The 25,471-nt window shown below is 44.7% G+C and overlaps 1 protein-coding gene across 3 annotated transcripts; it reads right to left on the reverse strand.

Annotated features, from left to right (window-relative positions):
• Positions 1-6: 6 nt before the first annotated feature.
• Positions 7-13,362, reverse strand: LOC102424120 (peptidyl-prolyl cis-trans isomerase E). 3 transcript variants are annotated; one of them, XM_014464657.1, is made up of 8 exons: positions 13,286-13,362; positions 12,182-12,280; positions 10,604-10,647; positions 10,076-10,132; positions 8,850-8,931; positions 7,442-7,542; positions 5,100-5,223; positions 7-554 (listed from the first exon to the last, which is right to left on the reverse strand). In XM_014464657.1, exons 1-8 carry the CDS (start codon positions 13,314-13,316, stop codon positions 358-360), a joined length of 735 nt encoding a protein of 244 aa, XP_014320143.1. In that variant the 5' UTR covers positions 13,317-13,362; the 3' UTR covers positions 7-357. The 3 variants fall into 3 exon arrangements, with proteins under 3 accessions (XP_014320143.1, XP_023618544.1, XP_006099213.2); XM_023762776.1 differs by lacking the exon at positions 13,286-13,362 and adding an exon at positions 12,977-13,090 and having other exon boundaries at positions 10,009-10,132; XM_006099151.3 differs by having other exon boundaries at positions 8-554; positions 10,106-10,132.
• Positions 13,363-25,471: the final 12,109 nt, after the last annotated feature.

Genomic DNA, 25,471 nt, shown 5'->3' on the forward strand with positions numbered 1-25,471 from the left:
ACCAGGCGCTGCAGCTGGTGCGTGGTGGTGAGAAAGCCGCTCTGCCCGCTGGGCCTCGGCACGGTGCCCCTGTGGATGGACCTTGTCCCACCCCACTCTCAATGCAGAGCAGGGTGTTGCACACCTAACAGACCAGCCTGCGAATGTTTTAAATATTCAAGTATTGATTGTGTGTTTCTGATGTGTCAGCCGCTTTCCAGACACTGTGGTGAAAGAAGGCCCACTCTAGCCAGGCGAACCCTTTCCCCTATTCACTAGCAGGGTCTCCTCCAGCCCCGACCCCTGGCCAGAACCACAGCGACATCCCATCCCGCACAGGCGTCCTGCCAGGCCCGGGCCCCTCAGCACACCCCCTAATCAGGTCCCACCTGGTCCCGTGTGCTTGAGAATGAAGTTCTCATCATCGAACTTCCTCCCGTAGATGGACTTGCCCCCGGTGCCGTTGTGGTTGGTGAAATCGCCGCCCTGGCACATGAACTGGGGGATGATGCGGTGGAAGCTGCTCCCCTTGAAGCCAAAGCCCTTCTCGTGGGTGCACAGGCAACGGAAATTCTCTGGGGTTGAGACAGGAAAAGGTGCTCAGGTTAAAACACAAGCAAACAAAACCTCCCTGTAACTAGACTGAAACTCTATTTTTAAAAATTTTCACTCTGTTTTGTGATACTAACATCTTAAAGGACTACAGGGGATTCTACCAGAGAGGGAGGAGTACATGCATTCTAGCTCCACTCCACTCTAAACCGTTGTCAAAGTAATTTTTTTAAAAGAAAAACCAAACAGCATCTTAGAAGAAAACAGAGGGGCAAATCTTTGTGACTTTGGATTTGGCAATTGTTTCTTAAATACGACACCAAAAGCATTGATAAAAGAAAAAATATATAAATTAGACCTCATCAAAATTAAAAACTTATATGCATCAAAGGACACTCTTAAGAGTGAAAAGGTCATTCATAGAATGGGAGAAAATATCTGCAAATCATATCTGATAAGGGTTTAATATTCAGTATATGTAACTAATTCCTACAACTCAACAAAAGACTGGATAGACATTTCTCCAAAGAAGATATACAAATAACCAATAAAGCACATGAAAAGATGCTCAACATTAGTCATCAGGGAAATGTAGATCAAAACCATAATGAGATTGCCTGGCCGGCATGGCTCAGTGGTTGAACACTGGCATATGAACCAGGAGGTCATGGTTCGATTCCCAGTCAGGACACATGCCCAGGTTGCAGGCCCAGTAGGTGATGTGCAGAAGGCAGCCCATCAATGATTCTCTCTATTCATTGATGTTTCTATCTCTCCCTTTCCACTCCTCTCTGAAATCAATCAATATATATATATTATTATTATATCTGTCTTTATTCCAACAGAGTCATACAATACAATTTTTTAAAATATATTTTTATTGATTTCAGAGAGGAAGGGAGAGGGAGAGAGAGATAGAAACGTCAATGATGAGAGAGAATCATTGATTGGCTGCCTCCTGGATCGAGCCCGCAACCTGAGCATGTGCCCTGACCGGGTATAGAACTGTGACCTCCTAGTTCACAGGTCAACACTCAACCACTGTGCTATGCTGATTGGGCCATACAATATAATTTTTAAAAATATATATATTTTAAAAACCATAATGAGCCCTAGCCAGTTTGCTTCAGTGGATAGAGAGTCGGCCTATGGACAGAAGGGTCCTGGGTTCAATTCCAGTCAAGGGCATGTACCTCGGCTGCAGGCTCCTCCCTGGCCCAGGCCCTGGTCAGGGTGCATGCAGGAGGCAACCAATCGATGTGTTTCTCTCACATTGATGTTTCTCTGTCTTTCCCTCTTTCTTCCACTCTCTCTAAAATCAATGGGAAAATATCCTCGGTTGAAGATTACAAACAAAAAACAAAACCATAATGAGACCCCATTTTACACCTACTAGGATGGCTGTGATAAACAAAAATAACAAATGTTGGCGAGGATGTGGGGGAATTGGAACGCTTATACACTGCTGGCGAAATGTAAATGGTGCAGCTGCTACAGAAGATAGCTTGAAGTTCCTCAAAAAGTTAAACATAATATTACCTTATGACCCAGCATTTCTACTCTTAAGTGTATACCCAAAAGAACGGAAAACAAGGATTTAAACACGTATGTTATTATGAATGTTTATACCACCATTATTCACAATAGCCAGAAAGTGAAAGCAATGTTCAAGTGTCCATCAGCAAATGAATGGATAAATAGAATGTGGTCTATCCACACGATGGAATATTGTTTGGTCATAAAAATGAATGAAGTATTGATCTGTGCCATGACCCAGATGACATTTTAAAATGTTATGCTCAGTGAAATAAGCCAGACATAAAGGACAACTACTATATGATTCATTTATATAAAATATCTCGGGTAGGCAAATGCAGAAAGAAAGTAGATTAGGTTTCCAGGAGCTGGGGGGAGAAGTGCATAGAGTGTTACTGTCCAGTGGATACAGAGTTTCTGTTTGGGGTAATAAAAAAATTGAAAATAGATACTGGTGATGGTTGTACACACTGTGAATACAATTAATGCCACTGAATTACACACTAAAAAAATGGATAAAAATGGATGAAGTGAAGGGGAAAAAGGAGACAACAGCAACAAAAAATTTTGAAAACTTAAAAACAAATAGAAGAGTCATAACTGATATAACAGACCTAAAAAAGTTGAATCTTAAGCTGGTCAAGCCAAGAAGCAACTCAGTTCATGTTGCACAAACACCAAAAGCTCAGATAAGAGGGCAAAGGTAGATGTAACAACAGTAAGTCTGGTTAAAAGCCTGTTTAAATAGCCAAGACCTGGAAACAACCTAAGTATCTTTTGATAGATGACTAGATAAAGATGTGGCCATAAAAAATGATGAAATATTGCCATTTGTGACAACATGGATAGATCTTGAAAGTATCACGCTAAGTGAAATAAGTTAGACAGAAAAGGCAAGAACCATTTGATTTTAACTCATATGTGGGATATAAAAAAGCAACAAACATAAAAACAAAACAAACAAACTCACAGACACAGATAACAGTTAGGGTTACCAGAGGGTAAGAAGGGTCGGGTGAGGATGAACAGCATAAAGGGGGGCATAAAAATGGTGATGGAAGGAGACCTGACTTGGGGTGGGGAGCACACAATGCAATATACAGATGTATTATAGAATCGTAAACCCGAAACTTATTACATGCATGACATAACCACAGGGTGCTATAAAAAAGAACATTTAGAAAGTTACAGAGAGAAGTGAGAGAAACCAGAGGGGACAAAAGCAAAGAAAATAATTCGAGGAAATATTCCCAAGCCAAAGGATAAAACAGACTGTGCTGACTGGTAAGTGTGGGATGCAGAACGATTCTCCCCAAGGATGCCCGTGCCCCAGTCGCTGGAACCTGAGCTATGCTAGGGCAGAGGCACTCTGCATGGGACTAAGGTTATGGACTGTGAGGTGGGAGAGCAGCCTGGTGGGCCTAATAAATCATGAGCCTATAACCGAAGCTTTCCCAGCTGAAGTCACGAAGAAAGAGAGAAACACCAAAAGCTCAACATGAGACTGATCCGCCACTGCTGGCTCTGAAGGTGGAGCAAGGGGCCGCCAGCCTCTAGAAGCCGGAACAACCCCAGCGACAGCCCGCTGGGAAATGGGCACCTCCGTCCTCCAGACGCAGGACACTAAATTCTGCCAACAACCTGATGTCCCTGGGAACAGCTCCTCCCCTAAGACTTCAGTAAGGAAGGCAGCAGCCTGGCTGCCACCTTCATTTAGCCCAATGAGACCCACGCCGGATTCTGTAAGGCAATACTTTGGTGTTCTTGTAAGCTGCTAAGTCTGTGCTAAGTTGTTGCAGCAGCAAAAGAAACCTAATACAGTAGGACCCACAAAAAAGTCAGCATGACAGATGAAAGGAAATAAATCCGAAAGCACACCGTTTCTGAGTACAGGATAAACAGACCCTCCAAGGCGCTAGACCAGCATTATCGAACAGTTCTTCAGCACTTGGCTAGTGTAATTTAATTTAAATGGTCACATGTGGCTAGCGGCCTCCATATTGAACAGCATAGCTCTAGATAGAAAAAAGAAAAAAAGAGGTTTGTACAAAGGACCAAGTGTCAGAATGGCATTAGCCTTCTCTAGAATCCTACACCTACCTATCAATCAAGTGGGAAGGCACATTTTTTCAGATGTCAGTCTCCAAGAAGTTACCTCCCAAGTGCTTTTCTGCAGAAGCTGCAAAAGTATATCCTCTACTGAGGCGAGGGAGTAACCAAAGAAGAAGACAACTGAGGTGGCAACATAAGAGATGAGACAGGAGATCCCAGGACAATAGCTATGAGAAGGCCTGGAAAGCAGCCCGTCCAGGCTAGAGCAGCCACAAGGCTCAGGCGGAGCTACTACAAGAAAGCGAAATTGACAGAGTATCTGATGTGTTTGAACATGATGAGCGATTTATAAAGGCAGGAGAATCTGGGACAGAATCAGGAAGAAATGCATAGAAGACTAAGCAAATGAGAAAGCAAGACAATTATGAATTCCGGGGAAAACAAAATGCTATGTATAAAAGAAGTTATCACCGTTTGATGCTTACTTACAGAGTTAAAATAACCTAAGACCTAACCAAAATTATGGTAACTATACAAGGAAGACAAAGAGATAGGAAAGATGATTTTATTTTATTTTCATTTTTAAATATGTTTTCATTGGTTTTAGAGAGGAAAGGAGGAGAGAGAGAAAAACACACACACATCGATGTGAGAAACACTGATAGGTTGCCTCCCATATGTGCCCTGACTGGGCTTCGAACCCACCACCTTTTGGTGTATGGGACGATGCTCCAACCAACTGAGCAACCTGGCCAGGGCTATGTTTACTTATATATATATATTTAAAGTATTACAAAATAGTAAACCAGCACTTATAAAGCTTCAGAAACGCTACCCACACTATCTGTTACTAGATTTCCGGATCCACTACTCAGGTCAGAAACAATGTCAAGGGCACCCGAACTGAGGCCCCAGAGAACCTTGGGAAGGCTCACTGCCCAGCCAGCAGCTTCCAACAGTCCCGACCGGAGCCTGCTCACCTGCCGTCATGGGAACGACGTCTGAGCGCAGGAGTATCTGGATGCGGCCGGCTGGCTTGTTCCCAATCTTGATGTCCATGTACACCTGAGGGTTCGACCGGGCCTTTTTGGCAGTGGGCTCTCCCTGGGTGGAGAAGAAACCACTAGGTTAGAGAGAACTCCCTGAGCAGGGCAGCGAGAAGTCTTCTGCATACACACCCAGAACCCAAGTGCAGGGAGCAGGCTGGAGTGAGGTGCCGACAGGGGAGGCCTGGGCCCCGCTGGGGCTGCAGGAGGCAGAGGCCATGGCCAGCACGGAGTTGGACATCAGTGACAGACCTCCAGCCCACAGGCACGTTATCTCATCACACGGGGCCTCAGACAGAGGCTTGCTTCACTCTCCCTGCAGTCACGTATAACACTGTTCTGGCCCAACACAACTCTCAACACCTTCAAACACCAGCTCCAGCCCACTCACCTCACTCCAGTTAAACAGACCCTTTTATGTAGCACCATCCCCTCCTTCTATGCTTAGTTATGTGCAGCCAAAGGCTGGCTACCGAGGAAGCAAGGAGGGCAGCCCTCTGGCTTGGGCCTAAGTGCTCAGAGACAATGGAAGAGGTGGAGGGGGCCTTGCCTTATCCCCAAGTAGACAAAGCTAAGCAGAGGACAAGGAGACATTTAACACAGCCATCCTATCTGTTCCAAAGAGAAGTCAGAGATTCATAACGTGTCTGTGGTTCAGTTTAACAAATGTACTGAAGATACTATTTCTATCATTTGCTGCTAACAACAGCAGTAGCGGCAAATACTCACATACTCACTTGCCATGTGCAGAATACTATTCTAAACGTCTTATGTATATTAGCTCTTTTAATCCTCAGAACCACTACTATCCCCATTGTATAGATGGGGAAACCGAGGCACATTGAAGTTCAGTCACTTGCCCAAGACCACAGAGGTGGTAAGCAGTACAGCTGGAATTCAAACCTAAGCACTCACACAACCCACCCAGTCCATGCTCTGAATCACATCACCCCACCTGATGTTGTTATTAACAAGATGCACAATACAAGGCCCCTATCCTCACCGAGTTTGCTGCTTAGAAAGAGAAAGGCAACAAGCACTTGAGTAGCCTGTACAAAAGCAGAGACATAGAGGGAAATACAAAGCCTGGTGTTACCATGTGGGGACTGCAGTGTGGAGAGGGGAGGGGGCAGGGGCAGGGGCAAGAATTTGGAGAGTCCCTCTTGGCCTTTATCTCGCGGGACAGGTGATGGGGAGTCAGAAAAGTTATCAGTAGGAGAGTCAGATGATGGGTCTTGTGCTTTAAAAAGATCATTCTAGCCGTCTTTAGGAAAGACTGGAGAGCAGGATTCTAGCCAGAGAGTAGTTAGGGAGCTACTGTAATTATCCAAATGAGATGAGAGGCTAAATCAGGACGATGGAACAATCAGGGAGGGGGATTCAAGGGAGACGTAAGAGAAAAACTAGCAGAATGTGATGATATGTTGTCTCTATTTTAAAGAGGGGTCTAGATGATCTAGGGGTATTGCCCTGGCTGCGAGGGCCATTCATATGCTCTGCTTTGTATCCAAATTTCTGGCTTGGGTCAACGTGTGGATGGATGGTGGCACGTTAACAAGCTTGAGAATACAGGAAGAACAGGATAGAGAAGGGAGAGCACCCGTTCTGGCAATCTGAAGCTGCCTGTGTGCTTTGCAGCACAATATCTAAAGCTCAACACTAGAAACAGACTGGGGAGTCAGCAGCACCAGAGAGGCTTCGAAAATCAGACTGGCTGCCACTATTTTGGCCGAAAGAAGAGAGCGATGCCATGAGCCAAGATAGAAGCAACATTCAGGAGGGAGGAAAGGCCTGAGAAGCAATGATCAGAGAGAGGTATGCTGAGAACCAGGAGCAAGTGCCTAGGCGCGTCTCTGAGGGAGCGAGAGCCTCAGACCTGTGTAGAGGCTGCAGGGGTGGTACCACTACCGTCCTCACTCTCCTGTGTCAGGACAGGACCAGGAATACCGTGGACCCGTTGAAGGAGGAGGGCTGACCAGGAGGAGCACTCACTACCCTTCCTCACGGGGGGCAGGGGGACCTTCCTCCTCGTCAGCTGCCAATCACAAATCAGTACCTAAACTAGCTAAGAAGCTGACAAGTTCATTGCCCAGAGCACAAGGATGAGGCTTAAAGCCTCTCTCGTTAGTTCACTCAATAGTGCCTTCACCGAAGTACTAGAGGTCCCTTTCATCCTCTCTACTTGTGAATATATATTTTCAAGTTTCCGTAAAACTTTAAAAGAAGGCTCCTGTGGAAGCACCGGCCTCCCCTCCAGAAGCGCGCCTTCCTCTCACCTCCTGCGCTTCTGCTTTGGGGGGCTCCGACCCCTCTTCCTCTTTATTCTCTTCCAGAGTCTTCCCAGAGAACTTCTTCAACCAGTCATCATCTGACCAAACTGAAGGGAAAGAATCAAACAAATGTCAAGAGAGTCAAGCTCGTCCTAGCCTGTTTGGCTCAGTGGGTAGAGTGTCAGCTCATAGACTGAAGGGTCCCAGGTTCGATTCCAGTCAAGAGCACGTACCTCAGTTGCAGGCTTGATCCCTGACCCTGATTGGGGCACATGCAACCAATGAGCCTCTCTCACATTGATGTTTCTCTCTCTGTCTCTCCCTCTCCCTTCCACTCTAAAATCAATGGAAAATATCTTCGGGAGAGGATTAACAACAACAACAAAAGAGATCCCAGCTATGAGCCCTGCTAAGTAGCTGCTTTGGTCAGCAAAGTGGAACATACTCTGTGGCCCTCTCAGCCACAGATTCCGCCTGGGGAACTCCCAAGGTAAGACAAGTTCCCACTGGGAGTGTCAGCCCTGAGGTCCAGCGCTCAGCAGGGCTAAGGGACAAAGCCATGTCAAAGGGAAAAGTGTAGTTTTGCCAGTTCTGCCCTTGGTGGAACACCCCAGGAACGAGAAAACTGGGGAAGATAAGGGAGCAGGCAGGGTTTCTCCATAATGGAAACAATTACCCTGAGAAGCTCAAACTCTTCTTATTCCCCACAAAGGTGGTGCATGCCCTTCAGCTACTCCTGTTCACCAGAAGTGCACTCAGCACCTGCCGGGAACCAATTCCAGCATGTCATAATTTTAAGAGTTCCATCAAAAGGTTGATGAGACTTGGGGACTCAACAGGGTTGAGTCACACATGTAGTCACCATCTGGGAATGGCTAAAGGCATTTGCCCAAACCTGAATAGGAAACTGATTGTGGCTGCCAGTCAGTTAAAGGGCATCTTAATCTACATGTTATTGCCTCCTACTGGCCAAACACCTGAACAGCCATAGGCTATTCCCCCATTCTGACAATGGACTCTGTACCCTTTGAAACCTTACCCATTGAAGTGTATTATCTCCACCTTGCCTTAGGACAAATTGTGTTAATAAAAGCAAGGGTCCTAGACAAGGAGGGACTCTTCAGTTCCTTTAGCTGAAGGTCCTCTGACCCCCAATGCCTTTCAAAATTATATCTCATCTCCGGATTCTTTATTAGTCTCTGGATTCCTATATCATCTACGCACAGCCCCCTTTCCAGATTCCTGAACCCTTCTTGATGCTGGGGCATGAACCCCAGCATAAATGGACGCCCAACGTGGGGCTTTCTGAACCCTGGCAGCGACAACAAGCACCCATTTCCAGGTAACAGGGATAAAAACGCAACTAAGGCCACACTGGAGGACATGATGGGGAACCTGTGGTGGCCCCACTCACCTGGTCTGGAAGAGCCTTCCTTAATCCTCATTGGTTTGGCCAAATTGACGCGAATCGTCCGTCCAAAGAGTTCAGATTCATTCTGAAAAGATGGAAAATTCAGCTGCTTAAACTCTGTTAGGGTAAAAGAGTCAGACAGGTTTTCCATGTGCTTCAGATCTTTGAGGCATGCTCCAATTTGTTCTCCCCGAACCCCTGAGCTCCTACCAGCAAGCTCTGCACCCACTGCAAAGCAGCCCTTGAGTTGCAGGGAGATGTCTCCCTGGAGCCGGCCCACACCTCCTTCCTTGCAACGCCAGCAAAGAACTGTGCTGCCAACAGTAACTCTGGGCTCAGAGTTATGAGGGTAAATGCGGTTTCCAAGTACCTGAGTTCACCTTCAAAAGTCAAGATCAGCTTTGAAATGGGAGAAATGATCTCACTCTGATAACTGAGGAATATGTTCGGCAAACGGGTAACAGAGGCCAGGAATAAAAGAGAACCTTACTATCCAAAGATAATTGGTACCAGGAAAGGACACTTAATGTGAGTCCATTTAGAGCAGTGAAGAAAACTTTTATGGTAAAAAGTAAAGAAAAAAAGGTTTGACTCGGACTTTACTGTGATGAAACTAAAAATAATGAAAATAAATTTCTTATAGTTCAAATTCAGGTTTAACTATGCTCGGATTTACAGAACACACATTTGCTGATTAATCTGCAGTATATTTTCCAACAAAATTCTAAACCACAATACGATAGGACACCTTTGCACTGCATATCTGACATTAAAAGCACAGGGATCTCAAAGAGCGCACAAAAACTCAAGAACTTCATCATTTTCCCCAAGGACCGCTCCAGGACATTCAAATCATTTGCATCAGCAGCACACCCAATCATTATCCTTATTGAATTTCTCTGATAAACTGTTAACTGGTCTAACGCTTCATGGAATCCTGCCTCTTTTGCAAAATATGCAACTTCACTGTGCAATCAGATTGCACAGTGTTTGCAACTTATTACCCTGGACATGGGGTAGTCAGTGAGACACTGACCAATAAGGATGATTAGTATTTATATTATTGTTAATGGGGACAGATATCTGAGTGAGGATTAATCTTATAAGTGATTAATTCACAGTGAATATTTGTATGATGACAGTTTTTACTTTCCCATGCAACCTTGTAACTTTGGAGGTTCAGCAAACCAATATATAAACAAGGAGCCCTCTGTGCCACCAAAACCAACTTCAGTAAGAGTGAAGACTCCCGGCCATACCATGTTGTCGATGGCTGCTGCAGCATCCTGTCAAGAAAAGACAAAGTACAAGTTTGGCTTCTTGTGGTGTCTAAACATATACTCAGTAGCAAAAATAACCCCCACAAAAAATCACAACAGGAAAAAGTCACCCCTCTAGTCCCTGCCTAGGTGGCATGTGTGTCTGACAAAGAGGGCTTCCTGGCTGACTCTGGAGCTGGTGGTGCAGCCATTTGCCATCTGGTGGAAGGCATAAGAAATAACCACAGCGCTGCCAGGCGAGGAGGCCCAATGAGCGGGGCTGCAGGAGCTCTGCAGAGCACGAGGGGGGACCTGGCTGGTCTGCCATGTTAACCACAGTCTACAATTTGATTAAGTGAGGGACGTGTTTCTTCAGACAGCACTTCTGTCCTCTGGAAGCATCAGCACGAGGCCCAGAAACCTAACCAAAAGGAGCACAGCTCCCTCTGTAATCAGTAATAACACGAAGATGAAACATGGTTAACGGAATTTTCTCACCTCTGCCAACTCAAATTCAACAAAAGCAAATCCTCGGTGCTTTTCTGAAAAAAGGGAAAACAAAAACAAGTAATTACCCTTTAGGGCAAGGGGAAGATGATCACAAGGAAAGTGAAGCCAGTTACAAGCCATATCCAGACATTAGAAATTCCCCCTGATCCCTATTTCAGAAGAAATCTCATTCTTTAATTTTTCCTAGTTTAAACATTTCAAGCTATATTACATGTTGCTTTTTAGTGAACATGGCTCAATAATGAACTGTACTTTTAATCTTTAAAATAAGCATTCCAATTTTTCCACCAAAGACAAATAAAACCTTAACCTTTGCATGCAAGGAAACTAGAAAAATGAAGCCATTTACTAGTAAACTATTCATTCCAACTATATATTTTGAGCATCAACTGTACATAAAGCATAAACCTGGATAAGGACATTCATTCTTTTTTTTAAAAAATATACTTAATTTTTTACAGAGAGGAAAGGAGAGGGATAGAGAGTTAGAAACATCGATGAGGGAGAAACATCGATTCAGCTGCCTCCTGCACACCCCCCCACTGGGATGTGCCCGCAACCAAGGTACATGCCCTTGACTGGAATCGAACCCGGGACCCCTCAGTCCGCAGGCCGACGCTCTATCCACTGAGCCAGACCAGTCAGGGCAGGACACTCATTCTTTATCCTCAGGAAAATGCTGATCTATCTAGAAAGGCCAAGCATAGCAGGGTTAATTTAACTGACCAACTAACTTTAGAGAATCAATAGAGCCTTATTGTTTTTTACAGATAAAGATCCCAGGCCCAGAGAATTTAAAGACCTTGCTTAACAACCATGCAGGGTCGATGATCGAGCTGGGCCTAAAACTCCAATCTTAGAAATGACAAGAAAGGTAAAATAGAAAACTGAACTGTAACTGCGATATCTATTAAAGGAAAACTTACCCAGGTACACAGAGGCCAAGCCCCCATTGTTAGGGTAGGGTTTCCTGCTGCCCTGTTTATAGCACAGCTGCCAAGATGGGAGCAGCTGTGGTGGGGTCCCCAGTAGATAGTTTGAAACAACATTCAGGTCCACTCTGAGCCCATATAGCTCAAAATCTATCTTCCTGCCCTGACTGGTTTGGCTCAGTGGATGGAGCGTCGGCCTGCGGACTGGAGGGTCCTGGGTTCGATTCCAGTCAAGGGCATGTACCTTGGTTGCGGGCACATCTCCAGTGGAGGGTGTGCAGGAGGCGGCTGATCGGTGTTTCTCTCATTGATGTTTCTAGCTCTCGGTCCCTCTCCCTTCCTCTCTGTAAAAAATCAATAAAAAAAAAAATCTATCTTCCTACTGGGCTACTGAAAATTGTTTTATCTCAAATCCAATAGATGGGACTCTGCAGAGTTATGTTACAGTTCACAACCACAAGCCTCAGAACTGCCCTTCTGCATCAAGATCACTGCCATGCTACCCTACTGAGGCACCCTCCAGAACTTTCCTACATACCAACCATATCATATACTGTGACAGGACTTAAAAAAATTTTTTTAGGTTATTTTCTCAGTAGGATTCTGACCATTAAGAGACACTAAAAGGACTCACCTGTTTCATAATCCAGAGGAATCTGAATATCTGTGATATCTCCAAAAGGGATAAAAGCTGCATGAAGAACTTTGTCATCCACCTCCTCTGCAAGTCCACCTGCAAAGAAGCCAAGGGCCTTCTGAGCCACTGAACTTTATTCTCTTGAGAAGTCCCTGCAGCCCAGGTAGCATCCTATAGCTAAGGGGAGGGGTCCTTCCATCCAGTCCTTCGCGTACATAAGTACTCCTCTCAACTGCTCCGTCACCCACACTTATAACTTACACTGCTCTCTTCACCCTTCCCGCAGGCCCTCACCGAGTCCCAGAATTATTGCAATAGCATCTTAATTGATTTTCCTCTCCTCCAAAGAGTCAACTGGACAGATCCTGGGAATGTGCAGATTTTAACCCATCACTTCCCTGCTTAAACTCCTCCAAAGGTTTCCTACTGTCCTCAGGATAAAGTACAAACTCTTCAGCAGGAGAGTTCATAACTGGAGCCCTCCCCACCTCTTCAGCTGTTCCCCCTCTGCTTCCCCAACTCTCGGGGTTCCCTAAAATGACCCACTTGCTCACAAGTGTAAGGCTATTTCACACTTTTGGGCTTCTGCTCTTGCTTCTCTCTTTCAGTAAATACACTTGCCCCTATTTTGACCACCTGGCTGAAACCGGATCATCGGCGCCAGCATCACGGCACCTTGAAAGTTTGCTCTCACCTCTCCAGACGGAGGCATCATTGCTTCCCGCACCCAGACCCATGTCATCGATGTCCGTCCCCACCAAACTGTGCTACTGAAGTTATTCTCACTTCTACCTGGCTAGTCTGCGGACCCCTTCCTTGGGGGCCTGGGTTGAGCCCCCGTTGCAAGCGAAAGTTGGTCAAATGAATGGGCGCGAGCATCTGGAGGCCCATAATATTCCTCTACCAAACCTCCGGGTCCAGGAGGTAGAGGGGTTCCTGTTAGGGGTTAGCGGGCTTGGAAGGGAACCAGAAAGGTCTTTACGTCTCGGGCTAACACCTGAAGCAAAGCAGTACCGCCATAGGTCCCTCCTAGACAGCTACTCGCCGCCCCCCGCGTCTGGTCCCGCGCCCAGACCCCGCCGGGTGCCCGCGGCTGCTCACCCACGTACAGCACACGCTTGGTAGTGGCCATCTTGCTCCCGCGCTCTTCCTCCGGAAGCCGGCGCCCGGCCCGCCCCCTTCCCAGGCCCCGCCCCGCGTCTGGGAGCTCCAAAGACATATCCCTCCGCTCGGCCCCGCCCCGCGTCTTGGCGTTCGCAGGCCCCGCCCACTCCAAGCGGCCCAGTCCCTTGTCTCAGCGCTCGCAGGCCCCGCCCCTCGCTCGGCCCCGCCTCGCGTCTTGGCGCTCGGCCCCGCCCCGCCCCGCCCCGCCCACTCCGCGCGGCCGGTGCTGCCTTCGGTTCCTAGGAAAGGCCTGGCGCCGTGGGAGGTGCCCCCGGGTGGGAGAAGCTGCGTGATGCGGGCGCGCCGGGTGCTCAGTGCTGCTGGAAACAATCCTGGGCCCAACCCGTCCGGGTCCGCAAATAATAAACTACTACAAATACACTACGGTCCGTGGGCCGCCCCTGGACAACCTGCAAGCTAGGACTGGTTTTTACATTTTCAAATACTCGAAAAAAACATTAAAACAAGAATAGCTTGTGACACATGAAAATGTATAAAATTCAATTTTCAATATCCAGAAATAAGGTTTATGGGAACACAGTCGTGCTCATTCCTAAAAGTATTGTCTGGCTGCTTTCACACTACAAGGGCAAGAGACATACGGCCCCCACTTGGCTCTCTAGGAGAAAAGTGTGCGGACTCTTGGTATAAACGAGCTAAAACGTAAGTCACAGATTGACATGTGGTAGAAAACTATGGGGCCACCTGTTGTAGATAGAGCAGTGGGTTGCGACTTCCCTGAGGTCACATTTAAGCTGAAACCTGGGAAGAGGAGGAAGCAGGGGCAAGGATTTCAGGGAGAGGAGGCAGCTTCTGCACACCCAGGGAACCAAGGGCAGGACGTGGGGCACAGACATCTGGCAGGAAAGGTGGGCAGGAGCCACACCGTGCAGGGCCCTGTAAGCCATGTGGAGGATTTGGGAGCCTTAAGAAGATACCAAACGTAACTGGGGGAGTTCATGGTCACATTTATGTTCTAAAATGTGCTCTCTGGAGGGAGTCAATGGGGGGGGGGGGGGAAGGGGACATATGTAATACGTTCAACAATAAAGAATTATTTAAAAATGAATGAATGAATGAATGAATGAATGAATGAATGAATAAAATGTGCTCTCTCTGACCACTGCCCAGAATGGATAGGGCTGAGACATGAATATCAGGAGGTAGATGCAGAAGACTAAGGAAGAATTGATGGTGGCTTTCTCCCTCCAGTCCTAACCTGATCAAAGTCAGGACAGTTCAATACCTGAATGCTACCATTCAGAATGCTAGGGGCAGAGAAGGGGCAGCAACAGTCTGAGCAAATTCAGTCCTCTGAGAGAGGAGTGGTGGGAATATAAAGCAACCATATAAATTCTCATATGTATATATTCAGATATATAATAAAATGCAATATGATCAGAAGGAGGAGGTGAAATGAACACCTGCTCTGTGTCAGGCCTAGTGCTAGACAACTATTCACAGACATGTAGTCCTCACAAACTTTTTCAGGTACAGATTACCATCCCATTTGACCCACCACGCCCAATGAGCTCAAGTAATTTGCTCACATTAGCAAATAATGACTGAGTATTGAATGTACTTATTGACTATACAAAACTGCAATAACTGACTTCAGTGGCACAGCTCTTTTCTAAAGACGACATTATCCCTTTCAGAGGGATTCCCAAGAGTGACTGGTCCAAAGGGGATGCATATCAAAGCAATTATCATTATTATAACCATCCTATCTCTTTCATAAAATGTTCCAGAAACATTAGATGTTCCTAGATGTCAATTTCTAGATGATTCTTTGAGGTCAGCGATGATCTCAAGCCTAAAAGCAGGTTGCTGAGGCTATAGAAAAGAATTTTTTAAAAAAATCCATTAAGTTTTGGAAATTCCATCTTTAGAGACTGTTAAGTAGGTGAAACGAGTTGGGGAGTGGGACACATGGGCTTCTGAAGGGAGCAGTTAGACATCATGATCACACTTAGTACAATTTGTATCTATTTTTAAAAAATCCCTTTCTCTCCTACTAGAGAAAGCATTTTGAGAGCAGAGACCTTGTCAGTTTACCACTGTAGCTCCAGCCCACGCTGCACAATTCCTTGGCATTTAGTGGAGTGTTAATATCTGATGAATGAAGCAGAGAAAAGCTTCTTTCAAATAATGTTGAAATGGAAAACTCTATTAATAGCACATTGGGTGCCTGGTCCTCCTTTGCAGAGGCTGAATCACAGGACGTGGGCTGCCATCACGGGAGGTGCATTTATGTGGGGAGCAGCCCAAGGAGCCTGAGGAGGTGCTAAGTGCTGCAAGCAGTGGAAACCCCTAAAGAAAAGAACAAGCCAAATTAAAGCCCATCACTCAGCAACCACAGTCTCCAGGAGTCCTCCTTCCTTGGACTCAGCGGTGAACCCTGGAGACTGTTGGAGGGACGAGAAGGTAAGACATTCTCTCTGCTAGCCAGGGACACTTTGCTCCACTGGTGACAGGAGAAACTGATGTCCAGTCTGCCAGAGCCTGGAGCCTGTGGCCACTTTTCCTGCCTTTCACTATCTTATCACAGCACTGGATTCACCAATGACCTAGACTCCAGTCCTAGCTATGGCAGGTTCCAAATCCTCAGACAGTGGTTCTGAACTTGAGCAGGCATCAGAATCATCGGGGGGGGGGGGGGCTTATTAAAACACAGATATCTGGCCTCCATTCCCAGAGTTGCTGATTTAGTAGGTCCGGGGTGGAACTGGGAACTAGGGACACCGAAGCTGCTGGCTGAGGCGGCACACTTTGAGAACCACTTTTTCCAAGAAAAGTTAGGACCTATCAGTATAGCCAGGACAGTGTTGCTCAGTGGTTGAGCATCAACCCATGAACCAGGAGGTCACGATTCAATTCCCTGTCAGGGCACATGCCTGGGTCGCCAGCTCGATTGCCAGTAGAGGGGCGTGCAGGAGGCAGCCAATCAATGATTCTCTCTCATCATTGGTATTTCTATCTCTCCCTTCCTTTTTGAAATACATTAAAAAAAATTTTAAAAATCTAAAAAAAAAAAAAGAGCAGGTCAGTATAAGCAATCTATTATGGGTACAAAGAATAAAGAGGTGTGTTGTCTGTAAAAAGTTTCCAAGCAACAATAAGACAACTAGAAAATTGATCATATTATATCATCATCATCATGCACAGGCAACTCTGAACAATATGAATTACAAAATACTCTTCCTGGAAAAAACTTTCAATGGTCTAAGTTGAAATAAGTCCTGTGACTACTCTGGAATATGGTTCAAATTAGCAGATTTTTATCACTTAGTCTTTATAAATATTGTATTCTCTATAAAAGCTAATTTTGGACTCTATTTATGCAGTCAGTCTCCAACACCCTTAGACTCAGCTACATACAAATATTTGTAGAGGAAGTTCTTGGTGGTTCAGAATGGTTTGAGCTCCTTCAAACTCAGTTTGGGCACAATTTGTGTTTAACCCTTCTGTTACTACAGATTCCTGCATTTAAACAACACACACACACACACACACACACACACACACACACACACACATATGGCATATGTGATTTTTCTTTTGTATGTAATTTTCCTTTTCTAAGTTATCTTTTTATTTTTGCAGTGAGGTTTTAAATATATTTTTATTTATTTCAGAGAGGAAGGGAGAGGGAGAGAGAGAGAGAGAGAGAGAGAAACATCAATGATGAGAATGATTGATCGGCTGCCTCCTGCACGCCCGCTACTAGGGATTGAGTCCACAGCCCGGGGCATGTGCCCAGACCAGGAATCAAACCATGACCTCCTGTTCATAGGTCAATGCTCAACCACTGAGCCACACTGGCTGGGCAAGAAGTAACATCTTTATGACAGTGAGTATTCCCATGCATAAACATGTTATACCTCTCCATTTATTCTTTAATATTCTTTTTATATTTTAAAATATTTTGTATTCTCCTTCATAAGGTCTAGCATATCTTTTATAAGCTATATTCCCAGATATCTTATAGTTTTAGTTGACATTGAGAATGGTATATCCTAGCTTCTTATTTCTTTATACAGTAATCGATTGCTTTTTGCATGTTGACCTTGTACCTAGTGTCTCTGCCAAACTCTCTTATTAGTTCAAATAGTTTTCCTCTAGATTTTCTTGGATTTTTCCAAATTGACAGTAATATAACCCGCAAATACAGACATTGTTGTTTTTTTCTAATTCTTATACCTCATTTATTTCTCTTATTACATTGGCCAGGAACTCTAGAATAATGGTGAACAGTAGTGATATAGAGCAATCTTACCTTGTTCCTGACTTAATGGAAACACTTTCAAACTTTCATTTTAAGTATAAAGGTTAGATTTGGGGTAGATAGCCTTTAATGAATTTAAATTTTTCCTCCTATTCTTAACTTCCTATTTTTTATTATGAACCCACTTTAGTTTTATATTTCTGCTTTTTGAAAGGATCAGATGATTTTTCTCCTTTACCAGTTAATCGGCAGATCACAGTGATAGATTAACTGATGTTAAATTTTCCTTCTGTGAGTCAAGGCAAAATTAATTTCAGGCCTGGATGATGCCTGCCTGCCTGACCCTGACCTTGGTCTCCCACAATACTGTTGCCTTGGAAACCGCGGAGTTGAGATAAATGGGGGATATTGTGTGTGGCTCCTTTGTTGTGTGCACAGGTTTAGAGGTGTTGTCAAGGGGCACATAGGCTGTGGGCCTACACAACCCGAATCATATAAAATATTGGTGGGAAATAGAGGCCGCAGCTTCTGTGAGTCAAGGTGGCTCCCCCCCCCCCCAGACCTATGCTTTCCCACTGGTAGCTGTACATGTCCCGTGGGTGAGTGACAAAAGAGCTTGTGTACTTGAGTAGCCACTGGACCTCCCAGCGAGATGAAAACACAGCATCTGCCTTATCTCCTCCTTAAATCATTTGTGTCTCGTGGGTCTGATTGCCAACTTGAATCCGTAATCACAGCTGTGGTACTGCACCCTCCATTGCAGTGGTCATGACAAAAACTTTTATACGCTGCTGGATTCTATTTGCTAGTATTTTATTTTAGGGTTTTTGTAAATATTCTCACGAGTGTGAGGTAAATTTTGTTTTCTCATATCAGCATCTGAGATTGGTTTGGCATTGGCTAGTAGGCCCACAATCCTTATCTGTAATTCCAAAATTTCAGAAGGTGCTGACAAGTAGCAATAGGGTTTTTCTGGGGGTGGGGAGGTACAAATGAGCAAACTCGTTAGGCAGCAAAACCTCATCTAAACTGATGTGACGTTATCTCCAGTTTTTATTTATCCCACTTAGTATGTTTTGCTGCAGAAATATTAACACATTTGATTGCGGAGGCTGGTCCAGGTTGTGCTGGGGGCGGGGGGGGGGAGGGGGCGCTATATACAACTTACAGGCAGCATAATCTTTCTAAACTCCCAAACCCCCCAAAATGCTTAACACATTGCGTACCGCATAGAAATCTCTAAGACATACGCCAGGGACCGGACGTTTTTGGGCAAACTGCACGTTATTTAAATCATCATAACTACAGATCATAATGCACTTTAGGTGTTGGTTTTCAATAATTATAACATTTTTATTTACAAAAACAATTAAACAATTAAAGTTCCTAGTACTTTTTTTAACGTATGGTACTGTGTAAAACACTTTCCTCTATGAAGAGGGACCAAACAAAATTTACATAAGTATCTAGATTCGCTCCTTTTTCCATGGGCGGCACAAACTCTGCAGGCTCTCGTAGGAAATTTTTTCTTTCCACTTGCTGGAATACACGTAGGTTCATGCTGCTTCATATCGCCTGACAACCTTTTGGGTGGATCTTTACGAGGTGCTCTCCTTGCACCCCCAGGGGAAGGGCTGGACAGATTTGTCTCTGGTTCCGGAGAGCCTTCATTATTGTCATCCGTTATCCAGTCTCTCGCCACCAATAGCAGAAACTGTTTATACTTCATTTTTGCTTGTGGATTGAAGACGTTGTACACTCTAAATGAATTGAAAAGTCCCCAGTTTATAAGGTACAGCACTACTTTCTTTAGTCCATTTCACCGTTTTCCTTAGAATGGAACAACACGAAAGGAATTGATCCGCATGGTCAACGCCTTTCATGTGGGCATTGTATTCCTTGATGCAGGTAGGTTTTACAATATTCTCTCCCGTTTTTCTATTTTTTTTTTCCTGTTGTTGAGACAGAAGTGTCATGGATCGTTGATATCATTCGGACAACCCGCTTGCCTTTCCATGCTAGGAGAATAATATTGCCTTTTCTGGAAAATATTATGTCACCTTTCTTCATTCTTGATGTTCTCATTTTCAAATTTGGCGGTAAACCTCTACTCTCCCTAATAGTCCCACAGACTCTAGTTTTGTTCTGTAGCAGCAATTCAGCAGTAGATGTAGCATTGTAATAATTATCCTGGTAAATATGGTGCCATATGCCGAGATAGGGCCCAAGGACTGAAAGAACAGTTTCTTGCAGTTTCCTTCCTTCAGCAGTGTATATCTCCATATTGCAGATATAGCCAGTTTCACTCTCACACACCATCCAAACAAGTAAACCGTGTTTTGTTATTTTCGCTGGGTTGTACGTGCGAAATTTGAAACGTCCTCTCCATGGAATCATTCCCTCGTCCAAAGACAACTGTTGTTTTGGTTTGTATATTGTTCGAAATTTATGCAGGAAATAATTCAGCACAGGTTGGATCTTGAAAAGTCTCCCCCAGCGACTGTCCATTTTGGCATTATCATTGAAATGCCAGAATGTCCATATTTGCTCAAATCTATGGCGACTCATTGTCTGTGGAAATATAGGGGTACATATCAAAGGATCTGTTGACCAATAGTCTTTCAAGCTATCTTTTCTTGTTTGACCCATCAGAATAATTAGGCCAAGGAATTTCTTGATGTCCTTCTGTGTAACCGGAGACCACTTTAGTGTTCTAGATGGTGTTTTGCGTTTCATTGCGGTTTGATCGTGATAGTTGGACAGTTCTTTGCACAACATCTCCAACAATTCATCACCAAAAAAGAGATTGGTCACAGAGGGTACAGAGTCACACTGAGACGGAAATGTAGTGACCCCAGCATGACCTTCAAACATTTGTAAGCGTGGTGGTGTGTCAATTTCAGACCAACAATTATCAGTAGCTTCGTCAGTGTCGGAATCACTTGAAAGCACCGCCACCTGGCGCTTCCTTACAGGTCTAATAATTTCACTGTCCGTAGAATCAGTAGAATCATCTCCGGAATCGTCAAAACAGTCATCCGCATCTTCGATCTCACTAGGAATATCTGATAAATTATCATTAAATACTTCCGGAAGTGTATCAGTTTCGTTGGTTTCCTTCCTTTTTCTGAGAGAGGGCATTTCTAAAAGCGCCAGGAACTTGAAGACGAAGACTATTCGAATGACCAAAATACAATGTAACTGCAATGCTTTTTCCATGGGCTTTGGAATTATGGGTTCGTGCAATTATATAGTTTTTCGTAGATTGACCTGCACGGTTTCCACCAATAAGATCGCTTCATTCGATGTGGACTGTGCCGCGCCAGCACAGCCAAGGGTGTCTGAGTGGGGGGGTGGGGGGGTGGTGGTGGTGAAAGGATTAAGGAAAGACAGACAAGAGAATAATAGCTGCGTCTCGGTGGGACGCTGCTCCCTGATGAGGAGACACCACCAGCGCCCACAAGCCGTGTCTTTATTTTATAGCAGATGCCACGAGGCAAAGTAGGGGCATGATCACGTTGTTTACAGCATTCTCGTGAGTCTCAACCCTACTCAACTACACGCACCTGAACTCTATCACAAGGCACGTGGGGCTACGTGTTCGGACCATAGGTTCAAGCTTACTACCCCAGCTGTTGGCTATGATTGTGCTGGGAGGGCCCTGCCCTCCAGCTGGGACTTGCACGTGGCAGTGAGAGGACCCTGTCCTTTCATTAGTCCGAGGCTTGAACCTGGCCAAATACCGTAACCGCGCCCCATAGTGGACAAGACAGTGTGTTGACATCTAAGGTCCATAACAGATGGCGCGCGAAACACGAGAAAACTCGTGAGCGGTATGCAATGTGTTAGGATAAAGGACTGTGAACCTATGTTAGCCTAATAAAATGAATTGATCAGCTTTTTCTCTCCCCCTCTCCCCTTGTTATTTGAAGTAGTTTGCATGAAATAGGGGATACTTTGTTTGCTTGAAATATGGAGAAATTATTTATAAAGCTTTTCGGGCTTCCTGGTGTGTGTGTGTGTGTGTGTGTGTGTGCGTGCATGTGTGTGCGTGTGCGGTGTGGTGGTGGTGTGTGTGTGTGTGTGTGTGTGTGTGTGTGTGTGTGTGTTTATTGGTGGTGGTGAGAAACTTGCCTTTTCCAGGAATCAATTCATTGGTGCCATTTGGCCCTGTAATAACCAACTGGGCCACGCCTTCCTGGTTCCCTTTGAGGGAGCCTGATCTTGTGATTCAAAGACATTTGAGACACTAAAGATCAATTGTTTTCAGGCCATTTGATTTTCCAAAACTACAGTGGGGCCTTGACTTACGAGTTTAGTTCGTTCTGAGACCGAGCTCGTTAAGGAGTTCGTTAACTCAAATTACTCTATCAACTCAATGCAAAAATTGGCCGAGAGACAGCTGGTATCTCAAAAAACTCGTTAGTCGGGACACTAGTAAGTCAAGGCCCCACTGTACTGAGTTTTTGGCTGGACAGTGTGAGAAGAAAAAGGCTTTGGGGGATTGTAGTTATGGACTCTGAGTTTTAATTTTACCTCTGGGGGGCAGCCTTGGATCATAAATAGACATGTTATTTTAAAAACCATAACCTAAAGTAAATTAAATGAGTGCCATTTAGGTATGTATTATTTTCACACTTCACAGATGATGAACCTGAGCCTTAGTTCATGTGAAACTTGCCTAGTTCATGGTAGTTGTTAGTAGCATAAGGCAAATCTGGGATTTTAACCTAGATCTTAAAACACTATATTCTCAGCCTCTCTCCTCCTTCACCTCCTCCTCCTCCCCCTAATTTCTTTCCCATGAAAGAATTATAGCAAAGTGGTTAAATGTGCCTCTAAAGTCAACCTGCACCCTAGCCAGTTTGGCTCAGTGGATAGAGCATTGGCCTTCCGACTGAAGGGCTCTGGGTTCGATTCCAGTCAAGGACACATGCCCAGGTTGCAGGCTCGATCCCCAGTAAGGGGCTTTCAGGAGGCAGCCAGTCAATGATTCTCTTCATCATTGATGTTTCTCTCTCTCTCTCTCTCTCTCTCTCCTTTCCACTCTGAAATCAATAAAAATAAATTTTTAAAAAATGAAAATAAAGTCAACCTCCTTGACCAGGAAGGCTTGGCCCATATGAGTCCCTGTAGGGCAGAATGGCGTCAGGAAATTGATTTTCAATGACTTACCATACCTACAAAGTCTGGCTCTATCACCTATCAGTTATGTGACCAAGGGAAGGTTACTGGATTGCTCTGTGCTTCAGGTTCCTTATAAAAATGAGATGGATTCAGACATAAGTGGTTTGTAAACTTGGTGATAGAAAGACAATGAAGTTCTTTTTTCTCACAAAATGTCAATAAAATGACCTCATGAGTTATGACACTAGTCAAGAAGGACATATGAGATCATCAAAAGTCCATCCAACACACTGTAGGCAATATGAGCTATAAGACCAACCCTTGACATCGTAACTATAAAAAGGGCTTATGAACAGTCGTGATGGTGAGAAGAATCACCAGAGATGTTTGCAATTCCAGATCTTACCAGGTGAATACCTCTAGTCATTTGTAACTTCAATAATGTCCAGAAATGGTTACTTAGGACAATTAACATTAGCTGCTGTAGCAAACAACTCAAAAATGTAAATGGCTGGCTTAACTCAGTGGTCGGCAAACTGCGGCTTGCGAGCCACATGCGGCTCTTTGGCCCCTTGAGTGTGGCCACGAAGTTTCAATCGCACAATACGTGCACGTGGTATTTTGCGGAAGAGCCACACTCAAGGGGCCACAGTTTGCTGACCACTGGCTTAACTTAATAAAAGTTATTTCTCATTCATGTCACAGTCTGATGCAGGTTGGTGAGGGCTTTGCTCTATGCAGTCACTCACAGACCCAGACTTCTTCCACCTTACAGTTTTGTCTTCTAGTCCATGAAGTCCTCTCCATTCAGCTGACGCGTGGAGAAGAGAACGGATCATGCACGGGAGCTTCGTATGGCCAGGCTGGGGGAGGTCCATATCACATTCTGTTGGCCAGATCTCAGTCACTTGTCCACACCCCAAGAGCCCCAGCTGAGGTCCCCACCAACACCAGCATTAAGCACCTGACATGTGTGCAAAGAAGTCTCCAGAAGATGTTAGCCCTCAGCTGTCAAATTTTCCCAGGTGAAGCCCAGACATCGAGGAACAAAGATAAGCTGCCCCCGCTATGCCCTGAAGGAACCCCTACAATTACATAAATTCTAATCCCTTGATAATTCCTATTCCTATATTATTCATAGTGTTTCTGCTCGTCTGTTCCAACCCTAATTGCTAAAAATCATGAACTTAAACAGGACATAATTGCCATTCTGAATGGTACTAGTGCCACACAAGTTAAGCACCTTCAATTATTCATATATTTTTAAATGTCTCTCCCAGATTCAGGAGGTTTTCATTTCTGATATTTAAAATAAACACTATCCCAACACCATTGCTTCTTTATCTTGAGTATTCATCTTTAATTTTTTTTCTGTCAGTTCTGTATATTTTATGAAAACAAAACCCTGCCCATTTACTACTTACCCAAATATTCTAATACACCAATGATAAAACCAAACTAAAGGGTACACTATTTAGAGGCACTAAGTGGATAAAGATAAACTGATGATTCCTCTAAAGCAAAGAGTGCTTCATAAAGAATGAGCCGTGCAGTGTGTGCTGTCTGCAGAGCCGTGGGGAAGCAGCAGGCAGTGTCCTCGGTGCTCTTCGGGCTATTTTAGGAGGCCCATGTATCAATGTTCATGATGGCATCCAAGGAACTAATGAGTTTAAATTATAGCATATTTCTAAATAATTAACTGTACTATTTATTGCAGTTGCTATGTACCATTTGCCTACTAGTACACCCGTATGTCAGTATTTCATCAACTGTCCCAATCCTAACGGTGCATGCCCGTTTAGCAGGCCTGTTTACGACAGTGCCTGGCGTGGAAGGCGGGACCAGCTGGGTGATTTAGTTAGAGGTCTTTCCCCACCTGCAAATTTTCCTTTCAGAATTCAAATTGTAGAAGTGTTTTGTTTGTTCTTTTAAAGAGAAAAAAATGTTTTCCTTAGGCAGCCAAACCCTGTGTCCTCATTCTGGGGTCCTTTCTTTTTTTAAAAATCCATATATATGTATATTAATTGAGGTATAAATGATATTCAGCATTCTATTAGTTTCAGGTGTACAATATGAGGCAATATTTATATACACTGCAAAATGACCACACATAGTTACAGAATTTTTTTTCTTGTGATAAGAACTCTTAAAATTTATTCTTTTTTATTTTGGTTAATCCTCACCCGAGGATATTTTTCCATTGATTTTTAGGGAGAGTGGAAGGGAGAGGGAAAGACAGAGAGAAACATCAATTGGTTGCCTCCTGCACGAGCCCTGGCCGGGACCCAGGCTGGGGAGGAGCATGCAACCAAGGTACGTGCCCAAACCTGGGACCCTTTGGTCCACAGGCCGACACTCTCTCCACCGAGCCAAACCGGCTAGAGCTAAAATTTATTCTTTTAGCAACTTTCAAATGTGTAATACAGTACTATTAACTATCATCACCATGCTGTACATGACACCCATGACATTGATAGTACAACTGGAAGTGGGTACTTTTCTGGGGACCCTTTCTTTCCCGCCCAAGGCTCCTCACCCAAGTGCACCCACTACCCTGCTTTTACTTCTCCTTGTTTGGTCTCCAGTTTCCCTGAACTTAAAATAAAATGGACAAGTCAGTAGTCCTCCAACTTTAATGCACACAAAATGCAGATTTCTAGTAGACACTCCAGAGTTCTCAGTTTTGAGACAGTGTGATATTCTCCAGGGCACTCTGAGCTGCACCCTTCCCTGGCCCCAGGCTACTTCTGCCTTCCAGCTCTGGAACC

Source organism: Myotis lucifugus, unplaced genomic scaffold (genome assembly GCF_000147115.1).
Source record: "Myotis lucifugus unplaced genomic scaffold, Myoluc2.0 scaffold_260, whole genome shotgun sequence".
In the NCBI taxonomy this organism is placed as follows: domain Eukaryota; kingdom Metazoa; phylum Chordata; class Mammalia; order Chiroptera; family Vespertilionidae; genus Myotis; species Myotis lucifugus.

Bases quoted from the DNA above. Each gene is read 5' to 3' on its own strand.
- LOC102424120 (XM_023762776.1), bottom strand. From the start codon at position 13,075: ATGGGCCTCCAGATGCTCGCGCCCATTCATTTGACCAACTTTCGCTTG. The intron at 10,648-12,181 runs GTGAGTCCTTTT...CCCTTTTTTCAG, and splicing joins TCCTCTGGATTATGAAACAG to AAAAGCACCGAGGATTTGCT. The intron at 5,224-7,441 runs GTGAGAGGAAGG...TTCTCCACCCAG, and splicing joins CCAAAGCAGAAGCGCAGGAG to GGAGAGCCCACTGCCAAAAA.